Below are 25,947 nucleotides of genomic sequence, written 5' to 3'. Positions count from 1 at the left end.
TGAAAAGCTAAACAAGACAGACAGACCCTTAGCCCAGTTCACCAAAAGAAAGAATGAGCAAATAAAAATTAACAAAATCAGAGATGAAAGGAGAAACATCACAACAGACCCCCAAAAGATCCAGACATTATTCCAGATAAGGGAATAATGTAAAAACCTATATTCCACTAAATTTGAAAATCTAAAAGAAATGGATGGATATCTAAAATCATAGGAACCAACAAGTTAAACCAAGAAGACATCAACAGTTTAAACAGATACATAACATATAAGGAAATCAAAACAGTAATACAAAGCCTCCCAACTAAAAAAAAGCCCCAGGCCCAGATGGATTTACAGTATTATTCTACCAGACATTTAAAGAAGACCTCCAACCAATACTGCTCATTGAAAGCAATATAAAAAGAGGGAGAACTCCCAAATTCCTTCTATGAAGCCAGCATCACTCTAATACCCAAACCCGGTAAAGACACAACCAAAAAAGAAAACTATAGACCCATATCCTTAATGAATATAGATGCAAAAATTCACAAAAAAATACTTGCAAACCATATATAGACACACATCAAAAAGATCATTCGCTGTGATCAAGTAGTTTTTATTCCAGAGATACAGGGATGGTTCAATATATGCAAGTCAATAAATGTCATTAATCAAATAAATGGACTCAAAGACAAAAACCACATCCTCATCTCAATAGATGCAGAAAAGGCTTTTGACAAAATTCAGCATGCATTTATGTTCAAAGTTCTAGAGGGAATTGAACTGGAGGAAACATACCTCAATATAATTAAAGCTATATACAACAAACCCACAGCCAATATCATACTAAATGGAGAAAATCTGGAAGCATGCCCATTAAAATCAGGAACCAGACAAGGATGTCCACTATCTCCACTCCTTTTCAACATAGTACTTAAAATGCTTGCTAGAGCAATAAGAAAGGAGAAAGGAATTAAAGGAGTACTAATTGGAAAAGAAGAGGTCAAACTATCCCTTTTTGCAGATGATATGATACTATACCTAAGAGATCCCAAAAGTTTCAACAGAAAACTCCTAGACCTGATCAACACTTTCAGTATAGTGGCAGGTTAGAAAATCAGTCTACAAAAATCAGTAGCCTTTCTTTATACCAATAATAAGCAACTGGAGAAAGAGTACATGGAAACACTCCCATTCACAATTGCTGCAAAAAATATCTTGGAATGAATATGACCAAAGAAACCAAAGATTTCTAAAATGAAAATTTTAAATCACTAAAGAATGAGATTGAAGTAGACACCAGGAAATGGAAGGACCACCCATGCTCATGGATTGGAAGAATTAATATTGTGAAAATGACCATCCTACTAAAAGCAATATATAGACTCAATGCAATCCCAGTAAAAATCCCCATGACATACTTCACAATTAGAAAAAAAAATCCTTAAATTCATATGGAAGCACAAAAGACCCCAGATAGCCAAAGCAACCTTGAGCACAAAGAGCAATGCTGGGGAGATTACTATACCAGATCTCAAAGTATACTACAGAGCTATAGTCATAAAAACAGCATGGTACTGGTGTAAAAATAGACACAGATCAGTGGAACATCAGTTAAGATGCAAACCTGAGCACACGCAATTTCAGCCATCTGATATTTGACAAAGGTGCCAATAACACACATTAGAGGGAAGACAGCATCTTCTGCTGGCAAACCTGGATCTCCATCATTTGCAGAAGAATGAAACTAGATCCTTATCTTTCACCTTGTACAGGAGTCAACTCCACATATATCAAAGACCTCAATGTGAAACAGGAAACCCTGAAACTATTAGAAAAAAATAGTGGCAGTAACTTACAAGATATAGGTGTAGGAAAGCAATTTCTCAATTGGACAGACGTTGCTCAGTAATTAAAGTCAGCAATCAACTAGTGGGACCTCATTAAACTAAAAAGCTTCTGTACAGCAAAAGAAACAACCAAAAAAGTGAAGAGAAAACCCATAGAATGGGAAGAAAATCTTCACCAGTGACACATCTGACAGAGGTTTAACATCCAGAATATATAAGAACTTAAAAAACAAAGTGAGAAAACAAATGACCTAATTAAAAGACGGGCTAAAGAGCTAAACAGAGAGTTCTCAAAGGAAGAAATAAAGATGGCTAAAAAACATCTCAAAAAGTGTTCAACATCATTAGTAATTAGGGAAATGTGAATTAAAACCACCCTAAGGATCATCTTACCACAACCAGACTGTCTCGGATCAAGAGAACAAATGATACCAAGTGCTGGCGAGGATGTGGAGAAAGGGGAACGCTCATTCACTGCTGGTGGGATTGCAAACTCATGCAACTCCTATAGAAAACAGTGTGGAGAACTCTTTATGAACTAAAAGTGAACCTACCATATGACCTGGTTATACCACTCCTTGGCATATATCCAAAGGACTCATCTTATTATAGAGACACTTGTACATCCATGTTTGTTGCTGCTCTTTTCACAATAGCTAAGAGATGGAAGCAATCTAAGTGACCCTCAAGTGATGATTGGTTTAAAAAATGTGATATATTTATACAATAGAGTTCTATTCAGCAGTAACAAAAGATGTACTAATGAAATTTGCAAGTAAATGGATAGATCTAGAAACTTATACTAAGTGAAGTAACACAGACTCAGAAAAATAAAAGACATATGTTCTCCCTCATTTGTGGATCCTAGCACCAAATCCTTTTAAATTCCATGTCCGTTTTATAAGATGATACTATACAGCAGACTCTTCTGCATGAACTAACTACCATCATCACAAATTCAGCAGGGCCTGATTGCTCAACACCATCACAATTGGGCTTGTTGTCAGTTGTGCTTTTTCATTAAAAGAGGAGCAAGCAGAGTCATTGGACCCTCACCAGAGTATCCAGCCACTCTTCCCAGCTAACTGTATGTACTTTGGCCCTAATCACACATGGTCTCCTGGATTTGGGGAAGGCTAAAGTATACAATCTGGGAAAAGCTAGGAAGAGAAGACTTGACCCATGCTGGGTTAAGGCTTTCCAGTGTGCATACCCTCAGATCATTCATACACTTCAACAACCCCTCAGTTATCTCCATAAGTAAGCTCAGAAAATTCATTGGTTCCTCAGTAAAACTTTAATCATCAAACATTGGCTTGACAACAGAAGCTTAAAAGGGAATAAGCATTGCTTAGTATCCCCAGGAAATGAATTCTCACAACAGATGGAAAATTTATTTGTTAATGTTATTATGTCTCATAATTATTAAAAAAATGAGAATGTAAAAGATGTTAAAAGGATATGGGAATGAAGATATTTTCCAAAAGAGAGAAAAAATGATCAAGCCTAAGCAAGTGATGAAAGTCTGTATAGGTTTGCTATAATATATAAAGGAGGAGACAAAAATAACATCACATAATCTTAAAATTTCTAAGGTCATAGTTTAGTCAACTAGTTTAAGGAACAGAATATATATATATATATATTCTGTTCCAAAAACATTTGGTTTTTTACCAAAGCTTTATCTACATAGCAAATGGTAATTAAAATACCAGACTGGTGGAACTAACAGTCTTGGATGTTTAACAGCCATACTTTGAGGCCTATACTAATTTGGTCAGAGGGACTTAAAGGACAGTTTTTACCCCTTGTTTTTCAAGATCATCTAAGTTCCAGGGGACTATAGAACATCTCTCAAAATGTCCTGTAACTGTGGTCAGTCACCTGTCCTCTTGTTCAGGGAGGACATGGAGACCCCACCTGGTAGACTTGAACCAGTGTCCAGTCTACAAAGAGGAGGGTCAACACAGAGGAAACATTTCCTCCATGCTTCCAAGTGAAGCCAACCATGGTCGAGTAGGACCTTTGACTTATCTTCACATAGGTGGAACTGGTAAAAGAAAGGAGCCCAAGCCCATGTGACCCCTGAGGAACAGAGCCTCAAACAACCTTAAGTGTAAATATAAATTTATTTATTTGGGCCAACTGTATGGTCTTAAACACCCAAAAGGAAAGTATAACCAAAGAGTAAAGTGATCAGTATATTTTTTTAAGAGTTCAAGGGATTACACACCTCAGACATTAAGTTTAAGTCTATATAAAGTTATTTAGACAATTATCTCTCATTGATGATTTTGTTCTGAATCAGAAAGTGCTGCTCAGATGTAAGACTTCAAATCTTGGCCTCCAATACTGTAGTGTCCACCTGTAGCTAAGGGAGACAACCCATTATTGTTCTAAAATGATGGCCACATTTGTTTCCTCCCCCTATCTAGAAGCCTTTGAGAGGGAACTGACACTGTTTCTAACCACTCCAACAGCTATCAAAATGCCTGAAAGCAAATCCCAAATCCATCACTCTCAAGTCCAGCCTTGGCAGACAAAAGAAAAATGAGGAGGAGCCCAATAGATGGATGTTTTTCAAAGTTCTCATCAAGAAATTCCAATGGACTCTCATATGAACATTTGAAATTTTCCCTGTTCTGACTTTTCTCTAGTTTCCTGTCCAGAACTTGTAATGCTAATTCCTGTTGCCTTTACTTCTCCTTCACATCTCCTATTCACCAGTCAAGGGCTTTCTTTTCCCTCTACAGGTAAGAGTTATGCAATTTGGGAGACTTTTAGATAGACCCACTGAAGGGGTACCCCAATTACCTCACCCTGTGTCCCTGTTCAGCATGGAAGAAGCCAGAGTGGTCTGTGTCCTGATTCCCTATGCACAAACTGGGTAACCTCTTCAGAGGATGGTATGGTAAGAATAGGAGGTAGGAACTGGCTAGGCAGTTAGGGTAAAAAGACCCAAAGAAAAGTAGCCAGCTTCTTGGCTAAAATTCAAAATGTTGGGCCTCTTAGCAACATATTCCATTCCAAAGGCCAAAAATGTTGAAAGTATTTGGGAGCTCTTGTCTAATCCTTAAAAGATTTTAGGGCTACCTCTTAGAGGGGGGAGTATTAGAGTAGCAAAAATCCCCATTAAAAAAAGAAGAAAGAGTACAAGAAATTATCAGAAAAAAAGTGATGGGGATATATGGGAGGAGTTAGAGGGGAGGGAATGGGCATGGATTTGATCAAAACACTTTATATGCTTATATCCCTGTATGAAATTCTCAATAAATTATTTTAAAAACTCAAATACTAAATGTGAAGTTTAAAGTAAAAATATAAAAAGTTCTTTAACCAGAAAGACAAATTGTAAAATAGCATTATTAAGTCCTTTAAAAATTTATTAATTTTAAGATATAATAGTTAAAATCTAGGACTCAAGAAGACTAGATATGTATAACTCAGTGATAAGAGTACTTGCCTAGCATGGTCAAGGCCCTGGATTTATTCTTTATCATTAGAAGGAAGGAATGATGGAAGGAGGGAAGGAGGGAAGGAAGGAAGGAAGGAAGGAAGGGAGGGAGGGAGGGAGGAAGGAAGGAAGGAAAAAAAACAAGACTCAGGAATGATAATAATTTTAATAATTACTACCTTGTCTCTCTTTTTAAAGCCATTTTAAAAATCACTTTTTTAAATTTTATGTGTATGAGTGTATTGCCTGCATGTATGTAAGTGCACCCATGCATGCAGTGCCTGCAGAGAACAGAAGAGGGCATTGGATCCCCTAGAATTGGAGTTACAGATGGTTGTTAGCCACCACATTAGTGTTAAGAAACAAACCTGTGTTCTTTGCTAGAACAGCCAGTGCTGTTGATACAATACTGAATACTAATAAAGGACTGGACCCACAAAGCCAAATATGTTTAGAGATATTTTAAAATCTCACATGTAAATAGTAAGACTATCTTGGTGCTAAATTCTGTAGGCATTTTGTACAAGTAGCATCCATGATGTATTCTAATCAAAGTTATAAAGTTTTCAGCCTGTAGGTTTAATTTCAACACAATGATACTTGAAAAATGGTACTTAAGGCCTACAATCATGAGTGCAGTCTCCCTGGACAAGAAACGAGACAGGACAAATGATACTGAAAAATAAACAATCATTTTTCATACATTATAGCTCTAATAACAGTCAGAAAAAATAGATCTTCACAAGAAATATTTTATATGTACATTCAAACATCCACACCTACAAATACCAAGATACTTTTGTGTACCCTAAGAATGAGTCTTTTTTCTCCACACATCCTTCATACGTTAAGCACTATGAAGTAACATGAACATGCACATACACAGGCACGCTCTTGAGTACTGCTCAGTCTATATTCAAGGAAAACAACCTTCATCACTCATTTCCCTTGGTGTTGGATATTTTGACCTGAAAATAGATAGGAGTATAATTTACATTCAGCACCCAGCTTGTTCTTACTAAATCAGATGCGTAGAGCCCATCTACATTTGACAAAAGCGAGTACTTAGCAGTTAGGGAAGATGAGCACCATTTTATTGAACCTGAATACTGAAACTGATCTTTATAAAGCAAAGCAATCATCTCATTAGCCGTAAAAGCCATTTAAACAGTCTATTTAAAATATTTCTTTAATAAGAACTAAATATTTCATAAGACTCAGTACTATGTTATTACCATATGTTGACCTTTGGGAAATTTGTGGTTCCAATTACATTCAATGTGAAACATACAAGGCTGAAATATTTAAAAATTTTAAAACAACAAAAAGTTACTCCAAGAAAGAATATTCTAATTAAAATGTGCTGTTCACACCCTTTACTTGCCCTAAAAATATATCTCTTATGAAAGTGAAGCATAATAGTAAAATCTGTTTTGCTTAATGGAGTCGTAATTGCTCTTTTTTTCAGCGAAGGCTCTTTATAAGTGAGGTAACATGGTGCAAGCTCTCTTCTGTTTCCCTGGGTCTCATTATTCTTTTAGTCATGTAATTAAATGCTCATATGAGCTGAACACATGAAGCCCTTGTGAATCAGAAGAGGCTTCTCTTGTCTGAGATCAATAATTTAGTGCCGAGAAGGACCCATCCTGAAGAAGCCCCAGTGCAGCTTCACTGGGAGAAAGGTCACTAAAGCTATAGAGAGCCACATCTGGGACTCAGGGTGGCCTTGCATACTTGAGCCTTTTACAGTTTGTGACTTAATGCCATATTGCCAGTCATATTGCCAGTCATAAAGTGTACTTTTGAGAAAAAATACACAAACTCCTTAGGTAAAATTAATACTATAGCTTGTCATTTTCCAAGTTATCTTTTTTTAAAACAAGACCTACTCATGATAATTTGCAATTGCGATGTTCTACAGGATAATGTGTTACATAGACTTTTCACATGTGAAATACTCATATCTGCCTGAAGATGATCCAAACTTCTATGTTGGCTTTTGAGTTTTCCTGTATTTTTAAATACAGTCCTTATGCTTTTACTCAGGAAGATGTTTCTTAAAAAATAAAATCTTCCCTCTGACTGCTGCTCCAGCTGCTTGTGCTAAGCAACAAAAGTAGTGAAATCACACAGACACATACATGTAAGATCAGGGAAACAAGCTGCTTTATTACTGGATTTAAAATAAGCTCAATCAGAGGAAAGAAAAACTGCTACAATATGCAGCTTGGTGAGCAGCTGAAAACTAAAATACACCCAGATGCAGTTATAGAACCCAGGGTGTGTCTTATTTAGTGATGTCTGAATGAGGCACAGGACATTTCTTGACTTATATTTTTTTAAATCACAGAATCAACAAGTCAGGTTTATATGGATCACGTAATCTAAAATTACTTGAACAATTTCTTAAATATCGTCCTGAGATTTTACCAGGACAAAGGAAAGGCCTTTCTCCTGGTTAACTCTAATTTTTAAAATTAGACAACTTTTGAAGTAAGAAAGGGGAACATTAATCTAGGAAATGGGAGGAAACGGAAGAGGAGGGAATATGGGGAGGGATAAGTAACACTAAAGGCCTTTCGAAAAAGCCATATGGAAACCTACCACTATAGAAGCTTCTTAAAGTATACATATACATATATATGCATATAATGAGATTAAAAGGAGCTATCCTATAATTAATAGGGGGCATTGCCCTTTATAGATATCATAAGCTAATGATAAAAACAAACCTCAATGCCAGGAATGGACTCCCTCTCTAGAAACTGTTGACCTTCAACACTACTGGCCATTGCCTTACTCTTGGTTATACATCAAAGCTGGATAAAAAGACCCTACTGCTGAAGACACTGTATGCATGAGCTGTAGAACAAACAAGGAGAAATCAAGCTGGTGCAGACTTCAGGGCCTCGTCTCTACTAGCTAGCTTTCATAGTGCTTGAAGGTGCTATGTATGGTACTAGAAGGAAAAAAAATAGCCATCAGCTTTACCCAGCTGTGAATCCTGTGAACTACAATAACAACTGGCCTAGCAAAATATGTGCCACCAGTACAATAATGGTACAAATATTATGGGAGTAACCAACCACTCTTTAATTGGATGTAAGGTCTGGTTCCTAGGATGGAATCCATACCTGACACTGATTTCAGGCTTAGGAACCTGACGCTAGACAGGTCACAGGACAGGGGAAAACCTAATATTCATTTTCTAATAAATAGCTATGGTATTTAACTGACTCTTAATGACTTATACCTAAAGATTAATGCATCTCACAATTCTCACCAGAGAAGTTTCCTTATTCAACAGATGGTAATTAACACAGAAACTCACAACTGACCAACTTTCAGAGAACAAGAGGCTGCAGTGTGCTTGTCCCTGAGTAAGAAACCTATATCAAACTTCTGCCTCCCAAGGCTCTGGGATCTTTATGGAAGAGGAGGCAGAAAGATTCTAAGAGCCAGAGGTGGTAGACCACCACAAGGAAACAGTAATCATATGAACTCACAGCAGTGGTGACAGCATATACAGGCACGCTCAAACCAGAAAAAAAAAAATCCCAGCATAGACATAAGCAAGTGAGTAAGAAGCTCTAACCCCAACTAAGGAAACTGTGGCCATAGATGGCTGCCGGGAGGGACAGAGACAGTCTCTTTCAAGCATGGGACTCTTGGTAGATTAAACAGGCTCCAGTGGATGGACCCACTTTGAAGGACATATGGAGACACAGATCAGACTCTGTAGGCCTTATTATATATATAAAATACAGTACATTAAATTGGGTGGGGGACAAGAGAGGAAGGTGCATGACTGGGGAGGAGATCTAAATACCATCAAATTATATTGTATGAAAATCACAAAAATTCAGTAGAAAAGTTCTATTAGACTTCTTAATTAGAAAAATAATTTTCATGCCTGAAATAAAATGTAAGTTATGTAGAACTGTCTCTTTAACAATAGCGCTTTAGTAGGAAACAAACATGTCAACCATATTGCAAAGCAAAAATTACAGTGTGGACTAAGATTCAGCAAATATGCATTAAATCAACACTCCAAAGGTAGAGATAAAGAAGACACTGAAAGTACTTGAAAAATATGCAAGCAGCCTTACTCTTGACGGTCGCTGTCCGGGTACAGTTGTAAAGGATAGCCAGCTCCCCAAACACTTTTCCGGGACCCATGGTGCACAGCTTCATGCCTTCCTTCGTCACTTCAACCTTCCCGTCTAGAAGGAGGGGGGGAGATGTGTTATGTCTTTCTATGCTTTAGTTATTGAACATGTTACATTTCAATATGAGATGAAAAATGTTGGTATTGTTTAAAAATACATTAATGAACCAATGGAAACAAAGTTTTCCCCAAAGTACAATGCAAGAAGTGTAATAAAATGTATGTGTCAAGAAATCTACCTCTTAATTCAGCACTTGCAAATTTGAGATAAGACTCAAAGAAAATGGCTAGGAAAAGATGGAGCCAAAAATGTAACCATATGAAATTATTCCCTGTGCCACTTTAGCAAACCACATTTAATTCTACTTTTAATATTATTTTATATCTGAAAGGGCATTCAAGTAAGTAGGCACGTCTTCTACAGCACACTTCAGACTTAGAAATTCTCATTTTGAGTAAGGCAGCTATTTTGAAGAGGGAAATTACTTTGACCCTTGGGCATTATTTAATTGAGGCTTTTGGTATCTTTTTATTTGTACACATCTTATCTGACTAAGGCAAAACTGTTTTTCTGTTTCCCAGCCCTGAGAAGCTGACTATCAATCAGAAAAAAAAAAAAAAAAAAAAAACCACCAACAACAAATATAAAGCTTGAGGGGAAAGAAATAAGTATTAGGAGTGTTTATGTTCCACAATGAGCTGGGAAATAAAATGCTAAAGAAGGAAAAGGCAAAGAAAACCTTATAGAGTAGCTATATTTTGTTGCCTGCAAATTGGGAAAAAAAGTGCTATTCATGGGGGGATCAGGAAAAAATACAATTTTTAAAAAGTCATAGCTGTGCAGCCTAAAATTTTCATCACCCAGAACAACCAAGGGAGAAATAAAAAGGCAACACACAATCTATTCTAGACTCAATCCTCCGCTTTTATTATTTATCCAAGTCACTTAACCATAGTCTACAGGAGAAAAGAAAACTTCATGCTTGGAAAAGAATTAGCTCCTGGTGGAACATTTCCCCAGTGTTGTTCTAATTGCAGACCTCAAGTCTCAGCTTCATAGCTGTCCTTTTTGTGTGTGTTTTCTGTAACAGCTACCTTTTAAACATGTTGAGTATAAATTCAATCCTCTTTTTGAATGAGCCTAGGTTAATCTAAATATTGGTTTAGACCCCAATCTTAACTGAATAAACTTTGGCAGCTGATTGCTGCTGGGTGAGGAAGAACGGATCTTCCTAAAACAAGAGACTCTAGATAGGTTGAGTAGACCTCATTGGATAGACTTGCACAGGGGAATGTCTGGGGACACTGACTTGACACAGTGGACTTTAATACAGATGACAGAGTATATGGGTTCCAGTCAGGGGGCTGTGGAAGCGTGCTGGTGCGGAAAGAGGTATAAAGATGCTTGATATTTTTTTTTTTGAGATATTCTGTATAAAATACACAAAAATTCAATAAAAAATTTTAAAAAAGAAAACCTAATCTGATATGTTAATATTCATACAATTGTTGGAACATGAATCTTAACTACTAAGGATGTTGCATCTATGTATCTGTGACACACTCTTACCTTTCAGAGCACACATGCTGTGAACCTTTACATCTAAATGCTATCAATATAGAGAGAATTCTAAAATAATTAGGACAAAATTTCATACAAATTCTCCTTGCCCACTAGAGCAGCATGAACATCCCCTCTGTATGTGAGTGACTATGCAGGAATGAATGAGCCAATCCAACAATTTAAAGGTTTAGAACCACTTGCACCCACAAAACAGATCAAATTTTATAGCTATTTCATGCCTTACTGGCCATAGTAAGGAAACTTCTTATTTCTAGAACATAAAAAAAGATCAGTTCGTTGAATTTATCTATTCATAAACATAGCACATCCAGAATTTCTTTCAGTGCCAAGCTTCTTCACCTGATACTCAAGGGAGAGGCCAGATTATAACATAATTATAAAGAAATTAATACACTGACTGAAGTCAGAGTAGGAATTGGGTTCTCTCTTCATTTGTTGCCAGCCTTGTGGCTTTTGGCAAGTTGCTTAACTTTTCACAGCTTTAATTTATTTATTAGTAAAATGAATAAAGTAAGAGTAACTATCTCATTGGGTAATTGTTAAATTTAAATTAGATAATGCAACTAAAATAATTAATAGTAAATATCCAAAATATGCTTGCTCTTGTTACTGACATAATTTTAATTATAGTTGTTTATCATTTTTCCAGAAGTAAGAATTATTTACAATATATATAAATAGCCCATCAAGTATTTGACAAACTGAAGTTTAAGTAGGAAACTGGGTTTTTAAAAATATTTTATTTATTATTTTTATTTTATGTGTATGAGTTTGTTTTCAGATTCCTCCAATGTGGTGAGGAAAAATATGGAGTTCAAATCATTATCAGTCCCAAAGAATAAAGTAGAAACTCAAGAAATCACTCCAATCACCGAGGAGAATACCAACGGTTTGTATTTTTCTATATTCATTGTGTTCAGTCCACGTTCGATTGCCATGTTGCTTTGATTATTACAGACTTGAAACTGAGTCACCAAAGGATAAGATGAAACAACTTCCCAACAATCATTAAATTTCCTTGCCCTAAAGCTTGTAGTGTTAATGATAGCTAAAAGCCAAACAAACAATGCTTAGAAGACCAGAGAACTCTCATAAATAAGTGGTTCTGCATGAATCTGCTTCTGTCTTTGACATTTAAAAGCTTGCAGTACAAAGAGGAATCTACATAGATTATTAGTAAGTTCTGCTGAAGAGTTGAGAGTTATACCTTCTTGAGCAATACCCAGACTAATAAAAGACAGTGAAGACCATCAGGACTGTTTTGGGGCCCATCAGTTTCTTACAGGAAATCAGTAGACTCACCGCATCAGAGAAAATTTATAAATTCAGATAATTTTAGTCATAAGAAGCTGAAAGTATTCAGCTGCCTCTGTTAGCATCTTACCTGGTGTTCTAATCCCACTTCCTTCCCTGACAGACCACATTCAAATAACACCTTCTTTTTCAACTTATCAACAACTAATCTTGAAACTATTATATTTTCTGTTTTTCATGACTTCTAGAAAACTTACAACCTGAACAGTGTAAGACTCTATGATTTGAAATTTATGCATAAATATGCTCAGAGTTCCAACTCATTTTCCTATCTTAACTTGCCTAATTTTCTCACATGCAGCTTACTGTTTTTGAAAAGGTAGATATAAATTATACATATGCTAGTTATTCAAGTATATGTGAATAATTGATGTTGGCAACAGATGGTTATATTCCTTACTAATTTGAATAACTAAAAATAAAAAAAAAGTATTATATTTGAGAAATAGCAGGTTGGGTCCAAACATCTTTTCCAGGTTAATTTAAACATGGGACAGTCAATATTTTCACAATTGCCAAAGATGTATGAGGAATTTCATGTCATATAATAGATGAAACACACAAAAGCATTTGGCTTTTTTTGCTTGATAAAGTTTTCGGGTTTTTTGTTCAGTTAGAGTCCCATGTGGCATTGGCTGGTCTCAAACTTGCTATGGAACAGAGGATGACCTTGAACTTCAGATCTTTCTACCTGTGTTTTGAGAGTATAGAAGCAATTGCACATTTATAAATGATTTTTCAAGTATGGGTGATGTGTCCATTTAAGAAAGTTATGTGAACTGTTGTCTTTCAGTTATCTACTTGAGATACTTTCCAATCTGAATACACATGTTCTCTGTGGATCTGCCATCCTGCTCTGTAAAAGCTAACTGCACATGCCAAGGAGCTCCTATTTCTGCCTACCAGACTTTCAGAATGTCTTAGTAAAGTTCTACACTTTTTCCATTTTTATTTCCCTTTGACTAAGCTCAAAAGTTTCTACAGGCTAACAGAACTCATTTGAGAAACTCATACCCCCAAATTTAGTTCATCTTAGTATTCCACTTCTGCTTCTCTTATTTTTTTTTTAATGCAATACTCTTATCAGTATTATTTTCACTCTGCCCTCTGGCCATCATATTAGATACCAAGAAACATTCAAATCATTTTGAGTTTTGTAAATTGCTAACATACTTTGCCCAAGAGAAATGGTTGGAACGGGTAGCTGAGAGGTTCAGTGTTATTTATGCCATTATTGTTCCCGCCATTGCCCTGAATAACTGAAAGATGTATCACAGCAACTTGAGTGTATTTTTTATTCTACCTCAGGTGCCATATGCCTATTTGTGATCTGAAATGAGCTGAGTCATAAGTCCTAAACTTGTCACTTTGAGCAGCAATTTACCTTCTGCTTTTAGCACCACTATATGTGTACAACCCTGGGGAGATTTTAAATGTTAAAGATCCCTTAGAAAGCATCTACACTTTTGTCCAGGTTTCATAAGAATCAGTGGTTTCAACAAATAAAGGAAGAAACGAAATACATGAGAAGGCACCAAATCCCCAGTTTCATTTATCATGGGGTTTTCACTAAACTAGGGTTTTGAGCCATAAGGATTTTTGTGATAAGTAGAATTAGCTTAGAGATTTATAACTGGCAGGCAGAAACAGAATGGCTGGCAATAGCCTCATTATGAACACTATGCTTGTTGCAACAATCTTGGTTGGCACGTTGAGGACAGCTTGATTGGCCGTTAAAAAGAAACAGGAGCTTTATCCAAGTTCCCATTTAGAAAATACCTCCTATCTTTCCTTCCCAATCAGTTTGACTATGCTGTCATGATTTTGTAAGTCAAAGACCATGGCCTCACACTATGCATCCTCTCATAGGGATTTCTATAGTTCTTAGATTCAGCAGGACCTTTCAACATTCTGGTGGTTGAACTGTGTTAGCTCCAGAACAGATATAATTTCCTGTAGGAGAGGAGGTTCCACTCTGGGTCTTCTTAATGGATTAAGATTCTATTAGATCTGACTTGTAGGGTCATTTTAGATTAGAGGTGCTGTCACTTGGGAAGAATGTAGAAAGTGACAAGGTGGCGATGGGGCTAAAGAGAGGGAGAAGCCATTTAATTCCCAGGGACAGAATAGCCCTAGAGATCTCCCTTAACCCTACACTTGTCAGTCACTTACATCTGTCTTCTTTAATCCAGGATAAGCAAGAAAAAAGACAGCCCCTCTGTGAGAAGCAGGTTTGTTCTTGAGTGAAAGAATGGCAGGGTGTCAGCACCTATCAGGTGTCTGTTCAAGATTGCTCCCCGATCTGGATGGATGTGGTCTCTCTGGTTCTCAACTCCTGCTCCTTAAACCATATGTTCAACCTTCACAGGATTAAACTTGATGTCTGAAAATCATCCTTCAGCCACTGAGTAAAAGTCTATGTCAAACTGCTCTGTTCAGTATTATATATTTCTTTCAAAACTTGTTTTATCACTAACTGACTCTGTCTTGCTAATTAGCCTCTCATTAGATGTATCAACATAGCAAGGTTTTCCTAAACTACTTTTGCATTAATAGTTTCTATAACATTATGGTTTTATATTAATGTTTTATTGGGACCAAAGGCTCTTTTCTTTGATAAAGTCATAGCAATATTTTGTAAAGGAAGCACAAAGGTAGTAGTTACCCACATGGAAGAAAACATCATTTGAGAGGTAAGAGGCTGGTAGAGACTGAACTTTCATACATGAAGACTCTGCTTTTTCTCCTTCAAGGAGGCAAATCTGATTTCCTAACTGGTCATGAGTACAATAAATATATTTGATGTATTTTTTCAATACACTAAAGTATGAGATATTTCAATACATATTACATATAAAATAAGATCATCACAATTATCCTTCATGAAAGAATCAGAATTATAAATGAGCTATCCAAAACTAAAAGCAAATGAGAATGAGGGAAATGTGCAAGATATTCAAGATACCTGAAATTCTCTTCAATTCTGTTTGTTTTGCTTTCAGTTCCAAAGTCATGGGGATTAAAAACATACACCAAAGAAAATATATTTGAGAAAGATGGCTGAAATTTGAGCAATTTGGATAGTTGGCTATAGTTATATGAACAATCAAATTAGAAGTCTAAAATAAACCAGTTATTTTGCAGCACTTCTGACCTTGGAGATATTTCAGAAAATAAACTGGTCCTGATGCAGACGGGCCAGCATCATCATAGGCAGGCTTCTGGAAGGGTTTCACAGAGTCCTTCACCAGGATCAAAATTATGCTTTTTACTTACACATTATGCTTTAAAACCCTAGGACACAGAGAACATAAAATAATTGTTTGTGTGATTTTGACTTCTAGTAATGAGGGACACCAGAGACAGGCCAAAGAAGAGATATGCTCACATAAAAAAGAAAGGGAAATAGACTAATCATTCCCAGAATGAGAGCCAAACAGATAACTTGTCTTAATTAAACCAGGTTTACAAAACCATATACCAGCAATGGATGACACAGTCTTGCTCTATTATATCTATAATACATGATAATCTTCAATTAGTTAACAGTGATCTGGGGCCTAGGGAGATGGATCAGTAGTTAAGTGCCTGCTGCAAGCAAGAAGACCTGAGTTCAGATCCTTGATACCCATGTAAAATGTCAGGCAAGTGCCTATAATCCCAGCACTGGGAAACAGAGACAGGAGGATCTTTGGTACTTTCTGGCCAGCCAGTCTAACCTCATTGGTGAGCTTGAGGTTCAGTGAGAGACTTAAAATGGAGAGGGATAGAAGATTCTAACACTCAGCAATGGCCTCTGGCCTCCACAGGTCCACATACCGACATATGCCACACAAACATAAAAAAGAGAAAAATGGTGAACAGCTATTTCTAGAGTTCTTTGCAGACAGAAAATGGCAAAGGTAGGTCCATCACTGTCAGATTGTGGGAAGTCATATGATATTCATTTTATTACATTTTAATAATAACTGTATGAGAATTTATAATGTAGAACAATGCTCTCCATTGTCAGGGGGTTGTATTTCACCTCTTGAGGAGCATTTGTCTATGACTAGGTATATTTTGGGTTGTCAAAACAGAAAATCTACTGCACAGATGACAAAGATGCCCCCGAGCACCCTTCATTGCACAGGATGGCATCCCAGCAAAGAATTATTCAGCCAAAAGTGTCAGTGGTGCTAGAATTGAGAAATCCTGACATAAGGCATATCAATGAGTGTGCAAAATACTCTACATTTATAAAGAAAGTTTTGATTTCCGTTATTTGTCATTCTGAGATCCATCAGACATAAACTACAAGTTAATGAAAAGCTAAGACTAACGCATGCATTATTTGAATAACCAGATGAACGTTGGATTGAACGAATCCAAGACGCTACTTTACTGGTTTTTCCTACCACCTGTTACCTGAAATACAACCAACTACAGAAATTTTTAAGGCATATTCATAAAATATCTTACTAATATTAGAATGACATCACATATACTTGAAGATTTCAGGTCATAGCTACATAACCAATGGATTCTTAAATAAGTTATTTAATTCTCCATGTCTGGATTACTTCATTAAAGAGCTCACATAGGACATTTTATTTTATAGGCTTACAAGAACAGAGATACATGATACATGCATTAAGAATATGTATCTTAATGGTAGTTTATAAAGATAAAGTTTCCTATTTTATTTAAAAATACTTTGAAGCAGTTATAAGGAAGAAGTCACAGGACCCACACCCATGGTTCAGGAGTCAGCAGAGTGGTAAATGAGCAGAACTAGTAGAGAGGGAAAGGAATGAATGTGCAGGAAAGCAGAGCATGAAGCCAGTGGGGAAGTCACATCATACAAGCTGGAGAACTTGTAGGAAGGAAGTGCCTGATGAAAAAAATAAGCAGTTATTTGTTGTCAGGACAAACGTACTTTCCATCCCTCAACATTTTAGTAGTTAGCTTCATAACACCATTTGCATGAAGTTTTGTAGGGATGGTGAAGGCTAGAGGAAAGACCCATTGCTCAGATATTCCAAAATCAGAGGGTCCAAATGGGTGACAGTGACAGTTGTAGAGCAGAAGACTGGACATCGTCACGCAGGCTGTGTAATTATGATACCGAGGACTCTGAAGTCTGCAGGCAGCTTAGGGGAAGGCATCACCCTTTTTACAGAATGTCGGATGGCAGCTTAATCCAGTTTCCCCTCTTAATTTCTAGGGTATTGTGAGAATGAACACTGGTAACACGAGGACATTTCTTTACTCAGAGATCGTGTCTTCTTTTTCCATCTGACACTTTTGCTCAGCTTTATAATGGCTCCTATGAGGCAGAAAAATGGAATTTTAAAATCTGAGTTTCTAAATTCATATCCTGATATCTCCTACTTTTAAACACATTACATGTTTTGGCTCTCAACTTCTGCATCCCAAATTGCATAACTCTTATCTCTGGGGGGAGGGGGGGAAGTTCATGAGTTGTGAATAGGAGATGTGAAGGAGAAGTAAATGCAACAGGAATTAGCATTACAAGTTCTAGACAGGGAACTAGAAAGAAGAACAGGGCAATTTTCAAATGTTTATATGAGAGTCCATTGGAATTTCTTGACAAGGGCTTCCAAAAGCACCCCTCTATTGGTTCCTCCTCATTTTTCTTTTGTCTTCCGAGGCTGGACTCTAGATTGGTGGATTCAGGATTTGCTTTCAGGCATTTTGATAGCTATTGGAGTGGTTAGAATCAGTGTCAGTTCCCTCTCAAAGGCTTCTAGATAGGGGGAGAAAACAAATTTAGCCATCATTTTAGAACAATAGCTGGTAGTCTCCCTTAGCTACAGGTGGGCACTACAGTTTGGGAGACAAAGATTTGAAGCCTTACATCTGACCAGCACTTTCTGGTTAGGAACAAAAATCATCAACGAGAAATAATTGTCTAAATAGCTTTTTATGTAGACTTAAGCCCAATGTCTGAGAAGTGTAATCCCTTGAACTCTTAAAGAAATATATTGATGACTACTCTTTGGTTATACTTTCCTTCTGGGTGAAGGAAAGACCATACAGTTGGCCCAAATAAATGAATTTATTTTTACACATAAGGTCATTTGAGGAGCTCTTCCTCAGGGGTCACATGGGCTTGTCAGGAGCTCCTGGGTCCTTTCTTTTACCAGTTCCATCTATATGAAGATAAGGGAAAGGACCTGCTCGACCATGGTTGGCTTCACTTGGAAGCATGGAGGAAATATTTCCTCTGTGTTGACCCTCCTCTTTGTAGACTGAATACTGGTTCAAGTCCATCTCTGGGGTCTCCATGTCCTCCCTGAACAAGAAGACAGGCGACTCACCACAGTTACAGGACATTTTGAGAGATGTTCCATAGTCCCCTGGAACTTAGTCAACCTTGGAGGGCAAGGGGCAAAAACTGGAAAAGGATAGATTTTTAAATTATTCCCTCACAAGCAGTTCTTCAAATAGATAGGTGGGCTGATCGTGAGAGGACTTGATTTGAAAGCCATACACAGAGAGAATGAGTCTTTTATCTTCCAGTGTCCAGGATGGGCAGAATAAAATCCGGAATCAAAAAAATTATAATTCTTTTTAATTTATATGTGCCTGTATATATGGCACATCTATGTGACTGTCTTCAGATGTCAGAAAAAGGCATAAAATCGCCTGGAGCTGGAGTTACAGATTATTATGAACTTCCTGATGTGAGTGCTGGGAACTGAACTCAGGTCCTCTGCAAGAACAGCAAGTGCTTTTAACCACTGAGCCATCTGAAGAGATAGCTAGGATATTTTTTTTCAATAAAGAAAGACTCAAGGTGGAACAAAACTGTTGAACACCCATTTATAGGCAGTGAAAGAAAACTGTAGCCTGAAGCAACGCATGGAGCGTTCCATCGAGTGATGAATGGCTTAACACATGGCAGAACATTGCTCAGCCACAGCAAGGCGTGGACTTCTCACTGACACACACTTCAATGTGAATGAAACCTTGAAAACATACTAAGTGAAAAAAAACACTCATAATACATATTACATAGTTATATGAAATGTTCAGAGTAACCAATTCTATAGTAGAGAGCCAAGATTACATTTCTCAAAGAGCTAAGAGAAACAGTAAGATTGAGGTATCATTGAGGGGCATGAGGCTGTTTTTGGAATAATGAAAATGTTCTAAGGCTGTGGTGATGGGAAAGCAGGTTTCTAAATATACTAAGAATTATTGAATTTAATACTTTAAATACGTAGATTGTATGGCACATGAAGTATCTCAGTGAAGCCTTTAATAACGAAGACTGAGTACAGGTTCACAATGATTGCTCAATTATAAGATTAGTCATCAATTCATAATTTTCCTCATGGGGATTTGTAAGAGTCAGAGATGATTTGGCCCCTCATACTTCCTCTGATTAGCTCTTTCCTACACCAACATTCTTCACCAAGTCTGACCCATTTTCCCCATATTAACTTCTATCCCTGTTCAACTTCTTTCTGTAACAAAGAACCCCAAATCATTTTAACCAAGTCATGCAACTGATGGCACAAACACTTCCGGTGAGCAAATTTCAGCTGTCCGATCCTATTCATCCACAAACTGAAGCTCTGGTTTCAGCCTCTGATGACAGCAACCGGTAGGGAATTGTCACCAGTGTCTGTGCTATCATTTATAGCAGAGAGAACAGGCGCACTCACCGAATGCTGTTCTGCTATGGAATCCTATGCTAAGATATTTAAACTGTTCTCTGAAGTCAACTTCTAGTTGATAGCCGTGGTTGTCCAGTCTTCCTACAAAATGGAATCTTTTCTAAATTAACCTGAATTGAATCTTTGTCATTCAGACTTCATGGTCTAGAGGTCTTTAGCTTAAAATAATTCAGGGATCTGTGAACTTGGACAAGAAAAAGGAAAATCTTACTAACTTTTAGCTGACATACTTTTTTCCCATAGAAACAATATTAATTAACAGAACTTCAAATGCTTTCATCAACAGAAATATTTTCTTAGGATACAACAATTATTTCAGATATGGTCACACTCATCATTATGGCTTCATGAGTTATTCAGTTCATTATTATGTCTTATTATTTAATTAAATAAATAAAAATAAACCTCAATTAGTGAATCTCAATTTTAAAATCATTTTTGTTACTGATTTCCAATCAAATTAGTGTTCTTGGTATTCTATAATACTCATGTTCCTGCACTTAGAAATACCTTGATATTCAATCCATAGACAACAAGCTTTCAAAGGCATCCCTGGCACATCCCAGCTAAAGGACTAAACCTCTAATATTCATTTTACACCCTATTCTGAATGTTTAATTTCCATTCATCAATGATTGTATTCTCTTAAACTTCTAGGGTGTTTCTGCCAGTATATGGACTATCATTTTAACAAAGCACCTGACATCCCCTCTTTCCATTCATCTGAGTGCTTCTTTCCTTCTCTACATGGTTGCCTCTCAACTAGCTAAAGGCATCCTAAGTGCCCGACCTGGAATATCATCCCTTCTAACATAGCAACAAACTCATCCACCAAGCTTAAAGAGCTCTGTAGCCACAGCTTTGTATTAGTTCATGTTGTCCTCAGATTTTCCGTTTATCTTCTATTATGCTTGTTTCTTCTTATTGAACTGGTATTGATTGAGGGTAATAATGCCTTCAGGTTCTTTCCTCATATGATCTTCCTATGATATTAGTAAATGCAACTCAGAATTGGCCCAGAATTTGTCTGAAAAAGTTGATTTTGAGGAACTTGAGTTGTCCCAGTTGTTTGGACTACTAAATAGGAGCCTGACACCACAGATTGAACCTCATTATAATTTATATTTCTGTGGTCAAAATGAGACAAAAAATGTTACACTATATTAACAGAAGTGCAGCAACAAAGAAAAACAAAAATGAAGAAGTACTGTACCATTATGTACAAGGAACCGAAACTGGTAGAGTTTGGTATCTTTGAGGATCCTGGAACCAACAGTTTCCTTGGGATTCTGAGGGAATCCTTGCATTATGATCTAAGTTCACAAAATTTGATCTTATTGAAGGATGCTGAGATTTTGCTATTCTCTGCTAAGGATACAATTAAAAATAAATATATTATTGATCTTAAAAAATGAAAACATAAATTAGATATACTGTTTAAATAGAAACAAAAATATTAAAAATTATCTTAGATATTGGATAAACTTGCCTCTATACATTTCTGCAAATCATTTTTGCATTCCATTACTGATGAATGAAGTAGTAATAATTTTTATAATGAATTACCATAGCTTTGAATATTTAAAAGGATGTGAATTTCTGTCTAATCTTGCACAACAATGAATTTAAGGAACTAATTCCTCCAGAAACATATTATTCCTAATGACTCAGAGCTATCCTTGAATAATTTGTTCCTATCTAAAAATGTCCTAAATAATTTATCTTTTGATTCAATCACCTCTTAGCAGCATCAGTGCCCATATTTTTCTAAGTTCTCCCAGATTTTTGTTCACTGACTGGCTTACATTAAGAAAATAAGGACTTTTCATCTGAGGGTCTCAGAGTTTTATAAACTCTCTTCTACCATAGAAGTAAATTTTACAAAAGGAATTTGTAATCTACCTCAAGATAATGTGATAACAGATTGAAAGTAAACCATACTGCATTTAAAATTATACAGATAAAACAATAGATATTACATTAGTGTCCATCTAATACGTTTTTCCATAGGAATTGGGGCATAAAATATACACAAATAATATTGGAAGAAAACTCTTGATCTCCAACTCATCATAATTTGGGAAAGATACAATATAGAGGATTGTTACAGTATTGTTTTAAATTCTGCTTAAATGTTAAGGAATCACACTGTCTTGCACATGACTGCAGTTTTGCAAAGCAAAATAATGAACATTTTCACTAGTATTGGGCCTTCAGTTTTAATGTCCTATCAGAATTTGAAGTTTTTGGTCTCTGTGGGTAAAGTGTAAAGTCACAGAAGATGTTCTGGGCCAGAAGACACCCTCCAGGTTTATGAGGAGTGAAACCAAAGCTGTTCAGTAAGACCAAGACAACAGAGCTTCTGCAGGGTGGCCATACTGCCCACATTCTATTCATTACAAGGCATAGCACAATTTGAAAATGTTTGCGATGTTAGATATGAGAGCAATAGAGATATAGGAATATTTAACCCATTTTTGAAAGCACACAAGTTTGATCTTGAGCAAAATACAGCTGCTAAAATGAGCGGGTTTTGGTTAGTGGAAAGCAAAAGACAGTGGGAAATGCTATTCCAAAACGCAGTGCAGATTGGGGGCTAAAAATGCATTAATAAAGATTTTTATTTGTAGTAATTCCGTTTTAGTCTCTACTTTTGCATGCAATATGTTTTAAAGAATCAGTTTCACATGTACTGCTTTCTGTAGCATCAAAAGATGCTAGTATGGGGGCTGGAGAGTTGGCTAAGGAGTTAAGAACACTGACTGTTCTTGCAGAAGACCCGGGTCTGAATCCCAGCACCCACATGGCAGCTAACAACTCTACATAACTCCAGTTCTAGGGGATCCGACAGCCTGCTCTGTCCTCCATGGACATTGCACGACACGGGTGCCCTTACTTACACGCAGGCATAAGACTCATACACATTAAAATAAGAATAATAAATAAAAAGGAGAGGATGCTAGTATGTTTTTCATAAATTCCTCATTACTTTCAAATATATGTATGTAGGGTAGCACAGTGTTTCACATGCTGAGCAGCACATCATAAAGAGCTACAGTGTAAGGTATCCAGGAAGACTGGGAATTAGGACTCATACAAAATGAGTCAATTTATGGCAAGTCCCATGGTATCTGTCCAAATTGTCCCAGGATTCGTATTCTTTTAAAATATGTCATTGGTTGGTTGTTTTTTTTTTAATCAGCCAAAGGCAGGCTTTCTATACATAAAGGAAAAAGGATCACAGAGATAAATCCGTTTTGCATGCTATATTTTGTTGTTGACTACTGAGAAAATGTTACAGGGTAATCCTCAATACATCTGTTTGATGAATGAAGAAGTATCACCTTCTCTGGGTCTCAGAGTAAAAATAAACTTACAACACTAAGAAAGAGTATGGTTGGATATGAAAAAGTTTGAGATGAGCTACAGTAAAAACCCACTTACAAGTCTGCAGAGATGGCTCAGTGGGTAAAGCACTTACTGCACAACTGTGAGGACTTGAGGACGTGTGAGTGACTCCTCGGCACCAACAAAACCTAGATGCTGTAGCATGAATCAGTAATCCCAGTGTTTCTAGGGCTAATGAGAAGCATAGACAAGAGAATTCTTGCAAACTAGGTGGTCTGACATATGCAATAGCAACAAAAGATCCTGTCTCAAACAGGAAGAAGATAAGAACCAATACCCCCGGTTGTCCCTTGATGCGCGTGAGTGCACACGCACACACACACACACACAAACACATACACACACATAGATTTTTAAATACCTTTATTAAAAATACCCTTGAGGGGCTGGAGAGACGGCTCAGTGGTTAAGAATACTGGCTGTTCTTGCAGAAGACCCGGGTTCTAATCCCAGCACCCACATGGCAGCTAACAACTGTCCTAATTCCAGTTCCAGGGGATCCTACAGCTTCTTCTGACCTCCACGGGCATTGCACGACATGGGTGCACTTATGTACATGCAGGCAATATACACATACACATAAAATAAAAATAATAAATAAAAAATACCCTTGAACTAAAAAATAAAGAGGCAGAGACAGATAAAAAAATTCCAGCACTTGGGAGGTAGAGGCAGGCAGATCTCTGTAAGTTCAAGGCCAGCCTGGTCTACACAGTGAGTTCCAGGAAAGCTGGTGTTACAGGGAGACCCTGTCTCAAAAAGACCAAAAATAAAATTTCCAGATGAATTCATGAAATATAAGTTTCAGCTTGAACTTCCCAGTTACCAGTAAAATTTAGCAAATAGGTTATTTCTTTTTTGTTTTATGTATATAGTAAAAACACTTCTGGTGAACAAAATCCTGGCCTTGAGTGGTTGGAGAATTTAAAAATCATCATTATTGTGCAGTTGACGGACTGTCAACAGCAGGTTTACCCATTCAGACTTTGAATACTCTGCTATGAGTCACTAAATATCCATCTTTATTGAACTAAATTATAAAAAGGTTGCAGAATAACATTAAATTGAAAGAAAATCCAGGGCACTTCAATCAGTCAACATTCACCATTGGACTCCCCTTCTTTGGGATGGGTGCAATCGTTTCAAATGTCACCTTCTAGTTGTAAGCCTCCAGCACAAAAATAAGAGATAAATGTTTGCTGATTGAATGTTTGAACAGGGGTTTGAGGTTAATCTGAGAAAATTTCTTCAGAGAGATGAACAATTTTTTAATGCGAGTATTTCAGTGTTGAAGAAGAGTTAAGAGACTATTTTTAACTTGCTCATTCAGTTAGTAGGGCAGGCAGTTATAGATGGTGAATTATGTGTCCAGTCACACAAAACATTTTAAGACCTATGAGTCTTCTCCAAACATAATGCTATAAAATGTCCTTTTACTAAAAATACCGGAATCGAGTAATTATCTACTTTTGAATTTTAATGAATAGGCCATCTGTTCTTTCACATTGGAAAAATGAAATTTTTTCTACAAATTACCTACTTGATGAGATGTCCCTTGTGACAATATCTGCTTTGCTGTTTCTGCCATAGTTAACTTAAAGGTGATACGTAACATAGTACACCATGTTGTGAAAGCTAGAATACAGAAAATGTTTTTCTAAATCATGTGATAATTACAGCAACTGTTCCTCTGACAGGATATATTTATAATTATCAAAGGCTCATTTTTTAAATGTAATCACCAGAAACACTATTAAAATGAATCACCAGGAAGAAAAACGTGTCAAGCTCATTTGTGATGAACACTGCAGATATGAACTGTGAACATACAGTGTCCTAAGAACACTTTGTTTACTTTCTGTTATGCTCACCAATATGGGAGCTACTTACCACATGTGGCTATTTAAACATAAATGAATGAAAAATAACTGTGATATAAAACATCCTCCATTAACCACATAGCAAGTGCTCAAATGCTCTAGGTGTCTGGTAGCTACTCTACTGAATGTTACATCCTTTCAGAACACTCTGGTGACTCTCACTGTAGACTCCTTTGTACTCTCTGCTATGGTGAAGATGCTGTTTGCCAACCCAAAGTCAATGTGGTAGAGTCTTGGTCCTTAGCATGGTGGTGGGAGGTGGGGAATCTTTAACAGGTAGAGCCTAGTGGATAGTAAGGACATGTCTTTGGAAGGGACTGTGGGACCCCAGCCTCTCCTTCATGTGTAATCTCAACATGGTACCCTCAACATCCTTTGTAGAGCTGGGCTGAAGCCAGTGTCATGCAATTGACTCTCCAAAACAGTGGGCTAGAGAAACTTCTTTTCTTCATAAAGTCAGGTTGCCTTGGGGATTTCATTGCAGAAATCTAAAGTGGGCTCATCTGCTGGAGAACGCTCCCTTTTAAGTAGCACACCATCCTTCAGTGGCTCCACAGCCACTCCGCCTCTTTATTTTATCCCAATTCCCAATATCTCCCACTCAGTTCTTCAACATAG

The 25,947-nt window shown here is 36.9% G+C and overlaps 1 protein-coding gene across 3 annotated transcripts in view; it reads right to left on the bottom strand.

Moving 5' to 3' along the window:
• The window catches only part of Prkg1 (protein kinase cGMP-dependent 1), a 1,315,555-nt gene that overhangs the window by 801,865 nt on the left and 487,743 nt on the right, over nt 1–25,947 (bottom strand). For all 3 annotated transcript variants that reach the window (XM_008831094.3, XM_008831093.3, XM_029562517.1), the window contains exon 3: nt 9,396–9,509. In XM_008831094.3, coding sequence (XP_008829316.1) covers nt 9,396–9,509 — 114 coding nt within the window. The remainder of the gene's footprint in view (nt 1–9,395; nt 9,510–25,947) is intronic.

The sequence above is a fragment of the Nannospalax galili genome, unplaced genomic scaffold (genome assembly GCF_000622305.1).
Source record: "Nannospalax galili isolate Female #2095 unplaced genomic scaffold, S.galili_v1.0 scaffold175, whole genome shotgun sequence".
NCBI lineage: Eukaryota > Metazoa > Chordata > Mammalia > Rodentia > Spalacidae > Nannospalax > Nannospalax galili.
This window is presented reverse-complemented; position numbering and strand designations above follow the sequence as displayed.